The following is a 20,965-nucleotide window of genomic DNA, read 5'->3' as shown; positions in this document are numbered from 1 at the left end:
TGACAATCTAAGGGAAAAGTGGTCAGTGCCTCCGACTAGTCAGGTGCTGCATGCTTTAAAGATTCTTGTAGCACACCGGTTGAAAGGCACTGATGTAAACAATGAGTGCTAACACTGTACTCCTACACTGTATCCAGAATGCTTTACAAGAGCAATCATGTCCCTGAAGAGACCAGCAAAAAGGAGCAGAGTACCACCCTTAGCAATCTCCACCCCAGTCCTGGCTCTCTCCCCAAGAAGGCCCAGGGATGCGCCCGGGGTGGGCCTACCGCAGCAGCTGAGCCCCGGAGACCTAGACAACAGCTTTCCTTTCGTGACTGCAGCACCCCTGAGGGGGACCAGACTCCTGGCTTCCTGCTCTGTGGCCTTTTCCATGCCAGACATGAGCAATCTCTCCCACCCCCAAAGCACAGACTAAGAACTGCCTGGTATTCAATGAGGCTGGTATACCAAGTTCTTCTGATCACAGGGATATCTAATTTAGGCTCTTTCTTTCCTGCCCTGGAGGATTTAAACTAGTTAGAAGGAACTCTACATAGAATACACTTAAGAAAAAATTTTTAGAAGACAGCAAATTAAGTATCTTGTATTCAAGATGAACAAAAGATTAATAAATAAGCTATCTGAGGACTCCAGACGCAGTTAAGGGACGACTCAGCCCAGACTGTCTGGCTAAAATGGAAAGCCCTGATTTGAAATCTTTTCTTTTCCCCTCCCATATTACAGCTGAGCCTCATAAACTCATTTTAATTGCAAGCCAAGTCTTACTCCAAACAAAATCTCCCTTTTCCCAGGCCTTAAGCATGACAATTATGTTGAGTGCAATTGAGTATTTCCCCCCGCCAGCTCCTGACAGACATCGTACAAGCAGAAATGGCTAACACAGCATCCATTTGACTTCTTCTGTCTGCCCCAAACGTCTGATGGTGAGACACGAGGCACAGACCAGACAAGGCCATTCGGGTGAGCACACAGGGTCCGGGCAGAGCCTGGGTCAGCCACACGCACATCTTTTGTCTGGGGCTTCTTTACTGAGTTATTTGCAAGGGAGTAAAAACACTTTCTGAGAAGCTTATTGGTTGTTCTTTGTTTTATAATCTTAGCCTCAACCCAGGAGTACGTGTTCCAAAGGAGAGCTGGGGGTGTGCCAGCAGGAACCCATCTTTGCCGTCCAAGCATCTTCCTCCCTGTGGGCGCTGGGGCTGCAGTCTGCGACGCTCTCCAGTTCACGTGTTTTCTCCTCGCATCGCACAGTCTACAAACACTGTGCTGACTGTTCGGAGGTGGAACACACACTGTGTGAGAGAAGCTCTCAGGCCCGTGCACCAACATCGGTGTTTCTGCCATGCTCAGCTCTCTGTGGGCATGCCTAATGCCAGGCCCTGAGCCATCCAGCCTGAACGTTTTTAAGTCTGAGATCCCTGAAAATATTTCTAAAATCTTGCTGCCCCTGTGCAAAGAAATGGCCCAGAAAACCACTCAGGGTTTATTGCTTGTGTTCAATGTGTATGGGTGTACCCTCACTTAACCCTCTCTAATCTAATGAAACTGAGGCCGCTACATCCTTGGGGGCGGAGACAAACAAGAATGAAACAAATAGAATTAAGCAGCTGTCTCATTTAAGGGGCCTGAAAGAAGCTCTTAAAAAACAAAAACAAACACAAAAAACACCTGCAAGAGGGGGGATATTATGATACTCTGACAGGTACATGCTCAGAGGACAAGGCTGTGTCATTAAGTCACATATGGCGTCTAGCTGGCAGCAAAGGTCTACATACAGTACATCTTCACCGTCATGCCCAGATTTTATTTCCGCTTGCCTGCCTGTTAACCAGAGGACAAAGGCCTGGGAAACTTCCAAAAGAAAATAATAGCTGTTCTCCTCTGCCTGACTTTTTATGGGGTAGGGGCAGGGGGCATAGAGGGTTAAGTAAAAGCAGAAAATAAGAAAAAGGAAGTTAAAAAAATACAAGAGCCAAGAGCCCTGGAAACAGTGGCTAACTAGGGAAAGTGTCTTTCTTCTCTCATGAGTCACACAGGGGAACAGAGAGAGCTCAGCTCGAGATATTTTCGCTGCAGCCTTGAAAGCAGGAGTTGTGAGGAGGTCAACCAAAAAACAAGGGCTATCTGGTAAAGAGCCCCTTTCCCCATCCTGAGCAAGGACAGCCCTGTCCTGAGACATCCCAGGATTGCCCCAGGCCCGCAGGGCTGTGCCAGGCTGCGTGCCTTACCACGAGGCATCAGTGTAAACCAATTGTGTGGGTGCACAAAGCAGGGCTTGTTTGTAAAAGGAGGGAGTCAGTTAGGAATGGAATCAGCTATTCTCTCTTTACCTTCTCGGGGCCAGGGGCAGGGTTGGGGCGGGGAAGCTGCTAAAAGCATCAACACAGGATGTGAGAGCGCAGCTGGGATGACAAAGCCCCAGTGATTTTTCAAGGTCTCTGGAACTCCACCAACACATGAAAGGCAAGTCTTCCCTCTGCTAGGCCTGCTTTTCTAAGGGCCCACACACCTCTGAACTGGACCCACCACCCTGTGTAATTGGAAATAGTAATGACTCAATAACCATCAGAGGTACGTGACTCTCATCTCAGGAAAGTCCTCTAACACAGCCTCACATAAGAAGGACGACTTTTTTCTTTGCGTTCTCATGTTGTTTGTCTCCAAAGGTCGTCTTCTTGGAGGCTCTCCCGCAGAGGAAGGAAGGTCTACTCCAATGCAGAGGATTCTGCTCGCTAATGGGCAAGCAGTATCAAAAAGTAGGAATCAGTCCCTCTTACCTTCCTGGTTACTGCTGGATCCAAATAGCCTTTGAGCTTTTGAATGTATGTATGGGGAGGATTCTTCACCTGGAATCGTTCCTGCAGAAAGCACAAAGATAAAGTAAAAAGCATGACAGGTATGAAGGCAGGAGAAGCAGCCATGTGCAAACAGGTTAATGCCGCTGATCCAAGTGGAAAGGCACCCGCAGTACGAATGTGGCCCTGCAAATAATGCTCCTGTTGTAACGATGTCTTCCTCTTTGCACAGGAGGAAACTGAAGCTCAGAGAAATTCAGTACTGCTCTAAGATAACATAGCTGTCAGTGCCACAAATGGATTGAACTGATATCTGCCCTGAAGTCTACACTGCTTTCTCTGTAGGGCTCTGCAGCTCCCATTCTAGGAATAATGTTCTGCCTGACCTACAAGCAGATCCTCGTCTAGGGGTCTTTAGTCTGTTGCATATTCTTTTGAATATCTTCAACGTTAGCAAATCTATCTCATTTAAATATTAAAAAAACTTGACTCAAACTTCATAAAACTTGTTTCAAAAGTGAGTAATGAGTCTATTGCTAAGAAACAGAAGTGAGTGTATGAGTGTGTGTATGTATTTGTGTGAACGTGCACCCATATGTGTGACCACTAATGAGCTCCTAAGGCAGTTACAAACTAGAAGAGACTCAAAATTAGTTTAAGCAGAAGCACAATCATTAAAATAAGCAGGTTATACATACACATATACTATATGTGAATGGTATTTGAATACAGATCCTGCATTCTCACTAGTTTACTCTGATGCTGTGGGTGGAGGGACTACACTTTGAGAAGCTCACGCCCCCGTGTATCAGATTTTATATACTATAGAGTCCACAGCAGAATAATAAGCAGTAGTAAAAAACTGGGCAGAACCCAAATGCCCACAAACTATAAAATGGCTAAGTACTTGCATGGGGTTCACACAACAGTGTGTTACAGTGGAGATGAGTAAGCTGCACTGCGTGTGATGTGAGCTCCGCAGAGACGGAGCTCGTAAACCTGATGTTGGGACGAATGCGATCTCATTTACACAGACTTACACATATGGGCAAAATTAAACTTGAACGGTTAGGGACACATACCTACATGGGTGTGTGTGTGTGTGTGCAGGAGAGAAAGAGACAGAGTAAAGGGAGAGAGAGAGTTAAGTAGGGAAGGGAACAAAGTATTCCTTGAGAGGCCAGCAATGTTCTATTTCTTGACCCAAGTACAGGGGTACTGGCTTTATCCTACTTGTGATGCTGTTCTTAGGCTTCACAACCTTTTCTGTACATATGCTCTATTTCTCTCTCTCTCTCTCTCTCTCTCTCTCTCACACACACACACACACACACACACACACACACACACACACAGTTTAAATAGTACATCAGCTCTAAAAAGGAAAAACAAAGATTCATCAAAAACTCAGAACAATTCTTATCAGGTTCTCCTCTACCTACAACCAAAAAGATGTTTTTTCCTAGTAATTCTTTTAAATTTGATTGTTGCTTATACTACAATGGAATTTTTTAATGTTTCACAACCCTGACATTGGCCAGCATGTTTAAGCATTTGTTTATCCCATGTGAATTATATTTCTCCAACACAGGGAACCACAATCCTCTTCCTGGTCCATTCAAGTCTTCCTCACTTACAGACTTAGAAATGCTAAAGACCATCTTACTATTATAAAAACATACTCTCATTAGTGAAACTATATGTATTTTATTAGTTTAATGCTTTACAATAGAGGGAAGTGACTTATAGTGAAAAATCTATCAATATTTTCCACTTAAAAAGTGATCAGGGTGAATTTTATAGTATATAAATTGTATCTCAACAAAGCTGGTAACATAAAAAAATCAGCATATTGTTCCTAATTATTCCCCCAAATTTTCTACCACAAGAAACATTTCTAGTGTCATCTAGTGCCTTTATAAAGTCCTTTTGTGAAATTTAAAATCACCATCACTTTACTAAGGGATCAGACAGAATCCAACTGCCAGTCCAGCTGAAGGCTAAAATAATCACAAAAGCTCTGGTCTGAAAACTGAACTGATAAGCTAACAAGAAACCAGTTACTATTTCCAACATTGCATACAGCAACAGCTGACGCCAGCAATATATTAGGATATAGCAAAATGTATGCTTTTTAATAATACAATTATCCAAATTTTTAAAACCCTATGACTAGTGACAATGCAAAACTGTGCTCCTCTCTGCTACAGCAGCCAATTACTTCTAAATATAAGGTCCTTAACACATGAACCTCAAGGAATTTTAACTCAGGCTAGTGCTGTATTTGCTTGAGGACCAAAAACTGAATCTGTGGACAGTTGCTGAGACATTTCTAATGTTTGTTGTTTTACACAGTGTCTTCACACCAGAAGAGCCATATTTATTCCTTTAAAATAACAAAATCTGGTTAAGTTGCACATAAAACGTTGATATTCACTCAGTTAGTGAATCCCATTTTTGAAAGTCAATAAACGCAATTTTCTCCATTTCCTACTTAAGATTGGGGTGACCCAGAAAGGCTTTCTTGAATACAGGGGTGGACAAAGTTTACAGTTGTAATGCAAATAAATAATACAATAATTAATAAATAATAATACAAGAATAATCTCTGTTTTGCACACTCATAACTGTAAATCTACTTTTTCCCTTTCCTGTATATATATTGGTCCTGCAAATATTTTCTTATAATTATCCCCCTGAAATTATGGACAAGGTCTAAATTTAATATTTAGTAATTTAATATTCTTAAATGTAATATTCCTACTTTTTCAAATGTGCTTATTAGCTTTTGCTGTTATGTTGTAGGCAGATTTTTCACTGGTTTGAGTAACTTATTTTTTCAAGAAACAGAAAGTGAAAAAGACTGATGCTTTAAAACACAGTAGGTCTACATTATAGCTATTTCTTAAAAACTCAACCTCCACCCAGGGATTCAAATAAAACTGTTCTGGCGGAAGAATACAAAATCATTTTCCTAAAATTTCAGGTCATTTCTCTAGTCTCAAAAGGAGCTACTGCTTGAATTATAAATCTAGCACCTGTCTCACCAAATCTTTCTATCTCTTCAATGTGGCCACCTGAACAAAAGAAATATTTGGGGGAATACATTGGAGAATGTTAGCACCTTGCCAAAACACATTTTTATTTTGAAGAACTTTGGCTAGATTATTAACATCATATTTATTTAAATTAACATATTTTTGGCCCTGGCTGGTTGGCTCAGTGGTGGAACATTGGCCCATCGTATGGATGTCCCAGGTGCGATTCCTGATCAGGGCACACAGGAGAAGTGCCCATCTGCTTCTCCAACCCTCCCTGTCTTGCTGCTCTCTCTCTCTCTCTCTTCCCCTCCGGCAGCCATGGCTTGATTGAAGCAAGTTGGCGCTGGGCACTGAGGATGGCTCCATAGCCTCCGCCTCAGGCACTAAGAAGAGCTCAGTTGCTCAGCAATGGAGCAATGCCCCAGATGGGTAGAGCATTGCCCCCCAGTGGGCCTGTCTAGTGGATCCTGGTCAGAGCACATGTGGGAGTCTGTCTCTGCTTCCCCTCCTCTCACTGAATTAAAAAAAAATTAACACTTTTTTCCCTCTAAATAGTAGAATTTTAGATTTTGAATTGAAACCCCACCCAGCCTTGGCTGGGAGTTTTCCATCACCCTCACTCCCAGATCTGTTTCATCTCCCACATGCTATTTTCAATTAACTAGGTACCTACTTGTTCAACATCACTGATACGGGTAGCTTTTGAACAAAGTCCTCAACCTCAGTTACAGTCTATAGAAATACTCTTAAAGATAAAAGATATTTAATTATGCTGATTTGTCAATATGGATTTATGAGAGCTATTAAAGTACAAATTTCTAATTGTTCAGGCAGATACCCAGGAGAGGGGTTGCTGGGTCACATGGCTGTTCTACTTTGATTTGCATTTCCCTAATGGCCAGTGAAGTTGAGCATCCTTTCTGTTGTATCTGTTGGCCATTTGTGTATCTCATTTGCAAAGATAGATGCACCCTATGTTCATTACAGCATTATTCACAGTGGCCAAGACATGGGAACAACCAAAGCGTCTTTTGAGAGATGACTGAATAAAGAAGATGGTATACATACATACAGTGGACAGTCAATAAGAAAAGATTAAATGCTGTCATTTGTGACAACATGAATGGACCTTGAGAACATCACGTTAAGTGAATAAAGTCAGACAGAAAAAGTTAAAAACCATATGATTTCATTCATATGTGGGATATAAAACTGAAAGCAACAAATGAACAAATAAGAAATACAAATAAAAACTCATAAACACAGACAACAGTATGATGTTTACCAGCTAGAAAAGGGGTACGGGAAGAGTAAAGGGTAAAGAGGGTCAAATATATGGTGACAGAAGAAGATACGACTGATTGCTGGGCACACAGTGCAATAAACAGATGATATATCATAGAATTGTACAGGCAAATTCTATAGAATCTTATTAACTAATGTCACACCAATAAATTTAATTAAAAATATATAAAAATAAAATACAAATGTCTTTTTTTTCCTTCTTTTCCAAGTGAGGGGAGGGGAGATAGACAGACTCCTATATGTGCCCCAACCAGATCCACCCAACAACCCCCGTCTGGGGCAAATGCTCTGCTGGTCTGGGGCTATGCTCACAACTGAGCTATTTTTAGTGCCTGAGGCAGAAGCTTCAGAGCCATCCTCAGCACCTGGAGCCAGTGTGCTTGAACCGATCAAGCCATGGCTATGGGATAGGAAGAGGGGGGAGAAAAAAGGGGAAAAGGGAGAGGTGAAGAAGCAAATGGTCGCTTCTCCTGTGTGCCCTGACCGGGAATCAAACTCAAGACATCCACATGCTGGACCAACACTCTACCATTGAGCCAACTGGCCGGGGCCACAAATGTCTTTCAAATTGTTTAATCAATATAGCATCACCACCACCCCAACCTCTTGGCATTTTTCTCTTTGTGTGATCAGACTTTCTTCACGAAATGTTTCTGGATGAGAAATAAAATTGCTCTGGGGTTTTTAATCATTCCCCACAAGCATTCACAGAAGAGGGCCCAGAGCCATCTCTAACATTCAGGAACACTACCCTGCCCCGGGGGAGCGGAAGGAAAGAGAGAGGGTAAGAACTAGCTCTGAAATCAGGACTCTCATCACACTTCTGTGCCGTTTGCAAATATTTTACTTTAATAGAGTGTTAGGAATTCAATTTCTCTAGTATTAATCAGAAAACGTCTCACTGCTAAAAGTGACTTCATTTATGCAATCCCAGGAACACAATTACCTTTATATCTGGGGCAGCACTTGCTATTTCTCAAAGGTTATCTTATCTTTAATAATACATCTTAACCATACTCTTTAGACCTCTTAGCTCACTCAAGCCTCCCTAGGTGTCAAGTCAATAGTAACTCCTCCTATAAATGAAGGAACTGAGGCTCAGACATTAAATAACTTGCCTTAAATCATCCACACATACACAGTGCAGATCAGGAACTCAAACTTAGGTTTTCGGGATCTCTGATCCTTGTTCTTTTCACCACACTGTAATAAGTGTGCTCGTCTTGCTTTTGATAAAAGTCTTTAAAAGGGTGGAAACATGTTCTTTTCTTCTCTGAGTCCCAGTATGTAGAAGAATATTTGGCACACAATCCTTAATAATGTTCAAAGAATTAAACTTCTTTTAAATGTCAAATACAAGTCACTTCTCTCATAAATTGAAGTTAAGTTTTTAAAGTTTAAAAGTATGCAAAGAGATTGTAAACATTGTACAGAGAGCAGAGCACACAGTCAGTGGGTCCTGTGCTAGCAGTTAGCCAGCCAAACTCATGTCATAGCTAAAGAACATCTGCTGATAAACCTGTGTTGTATCTCTAATGGCTCTGAGACTGCCAGTGCCTCCCGTTATTATACGTTTCTTGTTAACTCAATCTGCAAGGCTTGCGCTGGCCTCCCCTCCTCCCCTGGCCAGCAGGCAGGTCAGGCAGCCTCAACACAGGCGGGGCCTGCAGATAAGGAAAAGACAAAGCACTTATTGGACTCCACTTACTAATTTTCAAGTCTACCACAACCCAAAATGGAAAACCAGGCCATTCTTTAAAAAGAGAGAGAGAGAAATTTTACTTGAGGGGGGGAGGCCATTTTTTAAAACTGCATTTATTGGGGTGACACTGGTTAACAAAATTATACAGTTTTCAGATGTACAATCTACAGGACATCTGTACACTGTATTGTGTGTTCACCACCCCAAGTCTCTAGTCCCTCACCATTTATCCCTCCATACCCTGCTCCACCTACCCCCACCCCCAAACCAGGCCGTTCTTAAAAGAATTAACAGAAGGGGCTGTGACAGGAGTATACTAAGTTAATTAGGTAAAGTCACAATAAATGAAACTGATCATCAGCAATGCTACAACATGGGCTTTTCTCCTGGACACAGACAGACAGCTCCAGGTTCTTTCTGACCAGCTGAACCCTGTCTCTGGGGCCTCCCTCTCCCCATGCCCCTCCCTTCCCCACCTAGAGCTAATACAGTTTGTCACTGAAAGCCTTTCTGCATAAAGGATTAGCATAGGGCACTCCATTCATCTAGCAAACCATTTCTAAACCTTTCCATCATCTCTATCCATGTGTATAATTACATGAGAAATTACTTGAGGTTAATTTGATGTTAGCTGGAATAAGACCAAGCATTTTATAAGCATTTCCACTCTATAAATTATATCTGGATAAGCAGCTCCAAAATCAAATAGAATTTCACTCAAATTTATCTTATACCTCAATATTCTTAGGTTTGGTCTGACTTGTGGTGGCACAGTGGATAAAGCATCAACCTGGAATGCTCAGGTCACCGGTTCAAAACCCTGGGCTTGCCTGGTCAAGGCACATATGGGAATTGATGCTTCCTACTCCTCCCCCTTCTCTCTCTCTCTTCCCCTTTCTCTCTTGCTTTAGCTCCCTCTCTCCTTTCTCTCTAAAAATGAATAAATAAAATCTAAAATAAAATTGAAAAGAATGAATTAAAAAATATATATATTCTTAGGTTTAAAGAAAGAAATTATAGTGCAACATCTGAAGGTAAGGAAATTGAAGGCTTGTGGGAGACACACTGTTAGTTTCTCTCCCAGTTTGGGATAGCCACAGGGTCACGGGCTCTATTTCAGAAGCGTATTAGCAGAACTAAATATAATAAATTGTTTAAACACCCTTAGGGATAAACTAGATATCACCATTGCTATGCCATTTTTGTTTTATTATTTTGATTCTGTAATAAATCACTTTAGATAGTGAAAATGATTCAAAGGCTTTTGCTTTTGTGCACATAAGCTCACTAAGCTTGAATGAATTTTCCTCCTAGAAGTTGAAAGTAGTTGGGCTTCCTCTTCCAAGGCTGAGTAAGCAAACTGTAGTCTCTAAATGAGCTGTAATTACAACCAGTATCATTGTCATCAGTGAATACTAATTTACAGGATGTAACTTGGTACTAAATGCTCTTCGGAGCTATGTTGACAGGAATAATTTATGTCCTCAAGGAGTCCATCCTTAAAAATGGATAATGATGATGTGAGTACACAGGGAGAATAAAAGGGCATTAATATCGTATATAGACAGAAATGATTTATACAGAATCGCTGAGGCCAAGAACAGTGGGGGGAGGGGTGCCGAGACCGGAATCAGAGTTCCTGAGCAGCAGAGAACAAGGGAAGCCAGAACACCTTAGTCCTCAGAGGACTAACAATTTATACAAATAGGCAAAAATTTACACAAACAGATCCAGATTCTTCCCCAAGAAACTGAGAGCACCCAAGTCCAAGGGAATGTATATCCCATGCTGCTCTCCCTCAAAAAAAATCATGAAGCTTCAGAGAGGCTTCCAGACTGTCCCACCTACAGAAACTGTCTGAAAATGGAGGCCAATTTAGAGAAAATGAGGGAAACGTATTAGACTCTACCTATTTACGAAAATAGGTAGCAAGGAAAGCAAGTACAGATGGGATTCTAATTTCGTCTAACAACTACCAGAGGCGGCTGGTGCCAGCTGTGATCCTATTTAGAAGGGTCCCTGTGGTTATTACTGGATGAAACATTTTGCTAAACAAGTCCCCCTGAACATCTTAAATTTTGCTATCAAATTTAAGTCTCCTGTTTCTAGGCATCAATATGAAAAATACCAAGGTAAAAAAAAAATTGTCATTTTAGTCTTTCATTCATCCAGAACACATTATGCAAGACGCTCTATAAAAAGCACAAAATGAAACAAATTCAATTCCAAAACATTAAATCTCATCTCTGAGATACAACAGACATGGCTGTAATACAAAGTAGAATATGATAAGAACCATATGTGCTCCTCTGGAAGTTCAAAGAAAGGTAAGGCTCTTTCCAACTGAGATGATCAAAGGAACTTCTCTGGAGAAAGTAGCTTTTGAATTGAGTTTTGAAGGACAGGCAGCACATAGATATCCTGGGATGGTGAGAGAGGCAGCAGACAGAGCCGTTTTCCAGATGGGGGCACATGGGAACAAAAGAGGAGAAAATCATGAGGCATGGGCTAGGAACTTCAAGGGCTTGCTGAGACCTGGTAGTGAAGTTTATGAAAGTTAATGGCACAAAGGATCTAAATGATAACCTGGAAAGGACAATGGCAGACATCAAATAATAGGCTACTACATAGGAAAGACAATAAGGAATAAAGAAGGAGATTTGAATGCTGAAAGAACATATGGGTCACAGTGTATAACTCTCCTTTCTTCATTCTCAACTTTAAAAGTTGGCCATTTCTGCACTAGACTAGACTTGAAAAATCAACATGTCAGATTCATTCCACAGCCATATTCTTGGAGAGCCTTGGAGCATTCTTCAGCTCTAAATATGAAATCATTTTCCTAGTCCGAGAGGAGAGGACGACTTTCCAAGTGTTCCATTACAGCTCTCAGCCTCAAAATAACTTCTGATGAGACTTTTCCAAATAATTTCCTTTATTTAGACTAGCAAAAGTTTCTTCTGGTTCAACAGGTCTTTCCTAATCATAACATCCTATAGTTCATTCTCTAATATCTCTTTAATCCTATTCACAGTTCAGCATTTCCCCAATTAAAAAAGTGTTTTAATTGCATTCGTTGAATTTGTAATGAAGGAGATCATACTAACAATGTTTATTATCTTGTGTTATCCTAGGAAAAGGCTGACCCATGACTTTGCTTGACACGTAGCAGTGTTCAGTGCGCATAGCTGTTATTGTTACTGAGGATCTAAGAAATATTAATAGAGTGATGGAAAGTCAAATACTGGAAAACCCTTAAAACGTTCCCTTCTTTTAGATTGGCTTTTTTTTATGTTTATTTCATTGCTTTTAGAGAGAGGAAGGAGGGAGAGACAGACAGACAGGAATCTCAATCTGTTCCTGTATGTGCCCTGACCAGAAAGCGAACCCGCACCTCAGTGCTTTGGGACGACGCCCTAACCAATCATGCTATCCGGCCAGGGCTCAGCATTTCTTAGAATACACACTACCAAAGACCTGCATCTAAAGCAGTTGAAGGTTCTCATTAAATTGCAAAAATTCTCCTGACCTAAGTCATCAAGTACCCAAAAACCTGCATTTTCTTAATTTCCCCAGATAGGCCCTCTGTACACTAACGCTCCTGATTGTACTTCCTACTTTGGATACCTGAATCCCTCTTTTTACTTGATATACAAACAGAACATGGATATCTTTGGTAAGCAGAGACTTAAAAATATTTTCGGTTATGTTTAAAGTTATACTTACATTATAAAACCATAAAGTGTATGCTTTCAGGAATATTTTGCAAACTCTCTGGGGAGTATTCCTGTAAAAATGCAAGGGGTATAAACACACCTCATTGTTTCTTCACATGAAAAATGGGAATATGAAACCCTCATGAAAAATGAGAATATGAAACCCTTTCTCCCCCTTTTATTACAATTCCAGAAACCTTACTTAAGGATACCTTCCAAACAAGAATAATATACAGAAGATCTTTAAGGTCTCCCAAGCTAATCATGTATCATACAAATAAAACATGGAGGAGGAAAAGAAAAATAAGCAAGCTCTGATCCTGATCAAGGCCAAAAAACAAACAAGAAAAGAACAGAATACGCCTTAAATTTCTTATAAAAACCATTAAATAGTTCAAGATTTAGGTAAGAGCTTCAATCACTGTAGAATTTGAAAAAATAGCAAGCTCTTATTTTCAGGACTGCTTTTCTGACTACAATTATACTAACCAGATTCTCTGAAACTTCATTTGCCCCAATTCAAACAGCATGCAAATACATGAGGACAATTTTCAGAAGTTCTATAGGTGCTTGCTGAACTGAATGAACTGTATTATTATTTCTGAAGGGCATAATTTATGTCAGGGAACTTTCAAGTAGGTGACATGGGAAGAGGTAGAGAAGGAAGATGCCTTCCACTGACGTCTCCAAGTGTCTAATACGTACAAAGATAGCATCCTCATGAAGAGAACAGAAGGACTAAAAATGGGGGGGGGGGGGGTATCAGATCTTAGTATTGTCCTTACCTATGCTTTCATTTACTTTAGGCAACAGACTTCAACACAATAAACTCAGAACACTGAACTTCACACTTATGGCTGCTGTTTACTGTACAGAAACCACTAAGATAATGTTTAATAGAACTTGGTTTTGAAAATGCAGTGATATAGCATAAACCACCTTTCTCCATAAGGGGGATCAATGAAGTAGGAATTATCCAAAAACAGTTATTTCTCTAGGAAAAAAAAAAAACATTGGAAACTTTTATTTAAAAAATATATCACTGAACATAGCACTAAAAATCATGAAATACTTAGGGATATATTTAACAAAATATGTACAAGATCTCTATGCTGGGAAAGTTCAAAACACTCCTGGTGAGACATTAAAGACTTAAATAAATAAAGATGTCATGTTCAGAGATCACAAGAGTCAATATTGCTAAGATGTCAGTTCTTCTAAAATTGATCTAAAGGGTCAATGCAACTTCAATCAAAATTTTAGAGGTGTTTTCTTAGAAATTGACAAGCTGATTCTAACATTTACGTAAAAATGCAAAAAAAATAGAATAGCAAAAATGATTTTGCAAAATAACAAACAGTATTCACACAACCTGATTTCAAGACAGTAATCAAAACAGTGCTGTACTGACAAAAGGAGAGAAATAAGGATTAGTGGAACAAGAGACAGTACAGAAATAGGCCCATACAATTCAGTTTTCAGACACTAAGGTAGTTAATGAAAAAAGAAGTCTATTCAACAAATAGCTGAAATAGTTGGATATACACACATACGGGGAAAGAAAACAGTGAATCTCCAGCTTTAATTCACCCCTGTGCCAAAATTAACTCAAAATAGACCACATATTTTAACATAAGAACCAAAACCACAAAATTCCTAGGAGAAAACACAGGAGATAAACTTTGTGACCCAACAGTGGGCAAGGACTTCTTAGGCCACAAAACGCACGAACCACTTATAAAAAATAAACTAAATTAGACTTTATCAGAAAAACTTCTGCTCTTTGAAAGACACTGTTATATGAAAAGGCAAGACACAAAATAGGAGAAAAATATTTGCAAAATATATCTGATAAAGACCTTATATCCAGGGCATATATTTTATCTTCTTCTACTGTTCAATAAGACAAACAACCCAACTTTTAAAAATAGGCAAAAGGTTTGAACGAATTCTTTAACAAAGAAGATATACAAACAAGAAGCAAGCACATAAAAAGATGCCCAATGTCATTAGGGAAATGTCAATTTCGACATCCTCACTGTCGTTTCATTAGATTTGCCCAACCCACCATCTTTATCCGATCCTCCTTACTTCCCCCAACCCAACACACATCCCAGTTCCCTAGATACATAAATATCCACCTTCTAAAATATAAACGCGAAAGCAATGCGTGCTAACAACCTGAACACCTCAATTTTAAACCCACTCCAGCTGGATACCTCATGGTTTCTTCTTAGATCTTCCATAACTTCAATTTAACATAACAAATACCTGCACACACCTCTTCTAGCAGCTTCCTGTCTATTTTGTTTGTTTTTCATCTTCAGATCACAAGATTAAGTAAACAAAAGTTCCCATCTGTGATCCACATGGCCAAAATTAGGCCTTAAATCAAGGTCTTACACTACACCTTACAAGGATGGGCTAAACAGGGAGGTGGAAGCAAGTCAGTCCTTTGAAACTGGCCACTGCTGAGGATCAGTGCTGGCTACGACAGAGATATGTAAGCACAACACCCAATCTATTATGAGCGGCTATTCCACAGGGTTTTACACGGCCTTGGGAAGTTACCTGTATATCTGAAAATAGTATGAGCCCAGATATCAGCAGCCAAATGGTTGTGTCAAAGTTCTTAGAGCACTAGCAGTGAACAAGGGTAACAAACATTTATCTGCACAATGAGGGTATTTCTACTACTTGAAGATGCAACCACAAGCCATGGTTTTGTCCACAGCTAGACTCCACCAGGTTAACGTAGATTATACACAGTCTCTCTGCCCTTACATATTTTTTACAAAACAATTTCTTTAAAAACCCAAACCGTATTTTGAATTCTCTCTCCTCTCTCCCTTCACCGCTAACGTCTATACTACTTAACTAGAAATCAAAACTAATTTATATTTCTTCTATTTAAGTGAAATCAAAATGCTGTTTTACTACCATAGCAGAGATAAAGACCACAGGCACCTTTGTCTCCTCAATGACTTCAGAAAATAACTCCCCTTAAAACATTTTACTTGAAAGGTCATCAAGATTTGCAATAAATGCTACATGTAAGAGGGGAAATAGGTGGGCTGAAAGCTTTCTGTTCTATATTGTCTTTGCAGAATTTTCTTTTGAGATGATGTCTTACTATCAGCTCAACCACTTACTGGGTAACTTTCAAAAAGCTGCTTGACTTTTCTATTTTGTAAAAGTTGAACAAAAACAGCCTTCCACGGCAAAGACTGTAAGTTAAATGTTCAAGGGCTAAAACAATATAAAGTTGTATTTGTATTACCTAGCAGAAATTCTTGGCTAAAACACCTTAATAAATCACTTAAATTATTTCCTAAAAGATAGTGTCAAAGGTCAACCTCAGTCTAGCCAGTAGGCATCAAATTGCCAATATGATTCTTCATTTCCTGTAGTAGTGGTCCCAAGTTTGCAAAAGATGCTCATACAACTTAAGGGGGTCATCTAAGTCAGCTTAGGAAGTTAAGTGTTTTCATGGGGGGGGGGGGGTCCTATAATTCCTTTTGTATTGCCAGGCAGGAAGGAGGGCGATGTGATGTTCATCCTGGCAGAAGATAACCTGAAAGCTTCAAATCACACTGAGCCTGGGCTTCTTGCTCCGACAGCACTCCTGGCCGAGCATTTATATCAAGCTGACAAAAGGGATTAGTATTAAGAGGAATAATTCCCCTCTTTCTTTAGGTTACCTTCTCTGCTTTTCCTACCCCCCTACCAATCCCCGTGGGACAGGCCAGCACCTTTTCTTCCCACTATAAAAACTGGATGATTAAGGGGATCTCTGGAAGAGGCAAGTGTACAGCCGCTTCTAGGTTCAGACTCAGTTTTCCTTGACTCAGAGATACTATCCATGAGAAAGCTCAACATATAGGCCTGGCACCTGCTTCTCCAGGGACTCAGAATCAAGGAATCAGAGACCTGGAAGGAGTTTTAATGGAAGGGAAACTTTGCAACTAACTCAATACCTTTCTTTAGATTTGGAGACTTCAAGAAAAGGAAGATAGTCTCTTTAAAATCTCAAACCAGAGATAACCCAGAGACAAAATTCTGTGTTTGCTTTTAAGTTTGGCAAAATACATGTCGCGCAGCCACTTCACGCCTGGTACACTGCTGGAACTCGGGAGGAAGTGCTACTAGCAACGATTTAGTGTCTCTTCTCGCCTCTAAGTGAGTTTTGGGAAAATCGAGACACACACCATCTTACCTCACTCTTTGCCTCCCCTCGCCCATACAACTACATGCTTATTCAAAAGGTAAATTCATGAAGACCTAAGTAAAAACAAGTTGTAATACTGAATGCAACCTACAACAAATGAAACTATCAAAATTGGTAACCATGGCAGAGACTAGTTTTTCCTAACACTGTCTTCTCTTCGTGCATGTCCTGCTGCCTCCATTTCTCATCCTCCTCTGCAGGTCTAGCCAATGGAATAAGACTGCTGATGACCCACACTACCTCCAAGCCTGGCAGAGAAAACTCCCAGGTATGCACCTGCATGTTCTTTCCTCCTCTGACCAGACACAACCCCAGGGCAAGCTGAAGCAGTATGTTGAAAACAGTCTCACCTGGATCCCTGGTTATGTCTGTAGATTTATCCTGATGCTCAACAATATCAACATGGATTGTTATGTAAACAATTATATTATGCCAATCATTATACATCTTGGTATCTGCAGTGGATTAAATGGTGGCCCCCTGCCTGACCTGTGGTGGCGCAGTGGATAATGCGTCGACCTGGAAATGCTGAGGTCGCCGGTTCGAAACCCTGGGCTTGCCTGGTCAAGGCACATATGGGAGTTGATGCTTCCAGCCCCTCCCCCCTTCTCTCTCTCTCCCTCTCTCTCTCTCTCTCTCCCTCTCTCTCTCCTCTCTAAAAATGAATAAAGAAAAAAAAAAAGATAAATGGTGGCCCCCAATGTTGTAAGGTACCAAAATGCTGAAAATTGATATTGATATTCTGGGAGGAAAGGTCAGGCTTTCCTGTTCCATCCCTCCTTTAGGGAGGGGAGGGAGAAGAATGTAGAAGTTTCTGGCTTGCAAGACCAATAGGTCATTCAGTTTTAAATCTAAAATAAAGGTTAACCTAGAATCTTCTTCTCTTTCAATAGGAGGTAGAATTTACATACCACCTTGCATTGATTGTAGTTCCTCCCCCTTCCTAGAATCTTGAGGGTAAAATACCTCTAGGCTAGTGAGGGAAGTTGAACCCTGAAAGATTTGTAGACATCTTTGATTGTGTTACCTTAAAAATCTTAATGTTTCTTCTGTGTATCCCCTAAACAAATGTTGCCAGCCTATGCCATGATGTCATGCTCTCCCCCCCCAGCCCCGCCCGTGTGTGAGCAAGGGTATATAAGCAGCCCCTGAACTATTTTTGGGACTGCACAATTTGGGTCTGATGCCCCGTGTCAGCCATATGCGGCCGGCATATTTAATAAATCTCCTCCTCTAATAAAACTCTTCAAAATTTATTTGGACTGGGTGTCTCTATGTGAACTCGATGAAATGAGGTACAGTGCCTTTCAGAATCTGGGGTACAGTACTTTATAATACCAAAGACAAATGTGCATGTCCTAACATTCAAATGAGTGGAAGGGACTGTACTGGGAAAAAGGATCTTTGCCAATGTAATGAAGTTAAGAACCTTGAGATGAGATCATCCTAGACTGTCCAGGTGGGCCCTAGATCCAATAAGTGACCTTGTAAGAGACAAAAGAGATGAAACAGACATCAGAAGAAAAGGGAAAGGCCATATGGAGATGAAGATCATGCAGCTACATGCCAAAGAATGCCTAGAGCCACAGAAGCTAGGAGGGGCAAGGAAAGATTCCTCCTAGGGCAGGGGTCGGAACCTTTTTGGCTGAGAGAGCCATGAACGCCACATATTTTAAAATGTAATTCCGTGAGAGCCAGCCATACAATGACCCATGTACGTTAAGCATTATCCAATAAAAATTTGGTATTGTCCCGGAGGACAGCTGTGATTGGCTCCAGCTACCCGCAACCATGAACATGAGTGGTAGGAAATGAATGGATTGTAATACATGAGAATGTTTTATATTTTTAACGTTATTATTTTTCTTATTAAAGATTTGTCTGCGAGCCAGATGCAGCCATCGAAAGAGCCACATCTGGCCTGTAAGCCATAGGTTCCCGACCCCTGCCCTAGGGCCTCTGCAGGAAACAAGGCCCAATAGACAACTTGTTTCTGATCTTCTGGCCTCCAGAACTATCATGGAACACTTTGTTGCTTTAAGTCACAAATTTGTGGTAATGTCATGGCAGCCCTAGGAAACTGAAACAGCATCTATTTGTTATTCTATTGTTACTCTAATTTACACTAGAAGTTAAGAACAGAAAAATCTACCTATATCAAGTGACTAGATCACAGTACTTAGTACATCTCCAATAGAATGCATCCTGGGGACACAAGCTACAAAAAAAAAAATGTATCCTTTACTCAGTAATTTTAGTTATTGTTTTAGTTAATAATAGCATTGGTATCTTATTTTGTGTTCACTCCATAAATCGAGTCTCAATTTTTAGACATGTTCTCAAGGTATAGATACTTAAACTGAGAAGCAAATTCTCCCAGTAGCTGTGATGACTACTAGCATCTAGCTCACATATGCATCACTAATCCCATCCCCCACTAAAAGAAATAGGGGGCCTACAGAAATATCTTATTCTAGGTCTAGGGCAAGGAAAGTATAAGATAAACCATGAAACGAGCTCTCGGGGATGACTAGAGTCATGTCAAAGGACACAGAAGCCAGCATGAAGAGGTTCCTACATCAAAGTACTGATCATGTGAGCTTCAAAAATAATATAGTGATTAAAACACATTGACTCTATGAAAATCCTTGAGTTCACAATGATATTCACAAAAGGAAGCCAGGGAAAAGTCACTTACCACCTTTTGAGGTATCTATTAAACCAATCCTTACTTTGAAAAATGTAAATTGAGGGAAAGAATTTCAGGAATAATTACATTCCAGAGTAAACCAAAACCCAGTTGAAAATTCTAGTCACTGGCTTATTGTAGAAAGAAAATGAAATTCTTCATGAAACTAATTCAGCAAAAGATTATCAACTGGTTTTAAACCCACAAGGTACAAGGCTAATAGGTAACTAGATGTATATATGGTGCCAAAGTAACAGTCCACAAATTTCTTTTGGCTCAAAAGGAAAAACATAATTACACAATGGAGGAATCAGGTTGTGACCTGATCCACTGACCCATATTGTCTGGTGGTGAGACATTAGATGTTATTTGTTTCCAATGATCTTCTACAATAGACAAAGATGTTCAACATCAACCTGTTGTGTTTTCACATCTAAACTCTGGCTTACAGAAAACTCAGTAAACAATCAGGTAAATGCAGAAAATAAAGCTTTCTACAAGCAGCTTCTTCTCTTCACTACATGAACATCATTGAATAAAAGTTTGTTCTATATTCAAGCAGACATAAAGAAAATAACAACCAGATGCAATAATTAGTGTTTGATTCTCATATGAACAAACCAGACAGAAATAACATAACAGAAAATTGGGAAATATGAATTGGGCAATAAACAGTATTAAATAATTATTCATCTTTGCAATTACTGTATTAATTTCTTGAACATATAAGAAACAACCAATGAATGCATAAGTAAGTGAAACAAATAATCTATATTTCTCTGTCTTCCTCTCTAAAAAAAATATGAATAAATTTTAAAATATTTAAAATATTCAAAAGAAGGATTACATGGAGGGGAAAAACCAGAATCAAAATGATAAGCAAAAAAGTACACTAGCCCTGGCCGGTTGGCTCAGTGGTAGAGCGTCGGCCTGGCATGCAGAAAGTCCCGGGTTCGATTCCCAGCCAGGGCACACAGGAGAAGCACCCATCTGCTTCTCCACCCCTCCCCCTCTCCTTCCTCTCTGTCTCTCTCTTCCCCTCCCACAGCTGAGGCTCCATTGGAGCAAAGATGGCCCAGGCGCTGGGGATGGCTCCTTGGCCTCTGCCCCAGGTGCTAGAGTGGCTCTGGTCGCAACAGAGCGACGCCCCGGAGGGGCAGAGCATCGCCCCCTGGTGGGCAGAGCATCGCCCCTGGTGGGCGTGCCAGGTGGATCCTGGTCGGGCGCATGCGCGAGTCTGTCTGACTGTCTCTCCCCGTTTCCAGCTTCAGAAAAATACAAAAAAAAAAAAAAAAGTACACTAAGGGTTTGAAAGAATTTTCAAAGTAGTAAATAGATCTCAAAAACCACGTAATGATTTAAAAATAGACAGCATTTCAACATGCCACAGAATTATAGAAATACAGTAAAAATGTAAACAATTTAACATCAAACAATATTAAATATAGCAAAAATATCAGCTAGCCAGAGGACTCACAATAAGGGG

General features: G+C 40.3%; 1 protein-coding gene across 4 annotated transcripts in view; it reads right to left on the bottom strand.

Moving 5' to 3' along the window:
- Nucleotides 1-20,965, bottom strand: part of FMNL2 (formin like 2) — a 350,215-nt gene that overhangs the window by 117,611 nt on the left and 211,639 nt on the right. For all 4 annotated transcript variants that reach the window (XM_066345365.1, XM_066345367.1, XM_066345363.1 and 1 more), the window contains exon 3: nt 2,781-2,861. In XM_066345365.1, the coding sequence (XP_066201462.1) occupies nt 2,781-2,861 (81 nt within the window). The remainder of the gene's footprint in view (nt 1-2,780; nt 2,862-20,965) is intronic.

This window comes from Saccopteryx leptura, chromosome 7 (genome assembly GCF_036850995.1).
Source record: "Saccopteryx leptura isolate mSacLep1 chromosome 7, mSacLep1_pri_phased_curated, whole genome shotgun sequence".
Lineage (NCBI taxonomy): Eukaryota > Metazoa > Chordata > Mammalia > Chiroptera > Emballonuridae > Saccopteryx > Saccopteryx leptura.
Note: the sequence above shows the minus strand (reverse complement) of the source record. Positions and strands in the feature narration are given on the sequence as shown.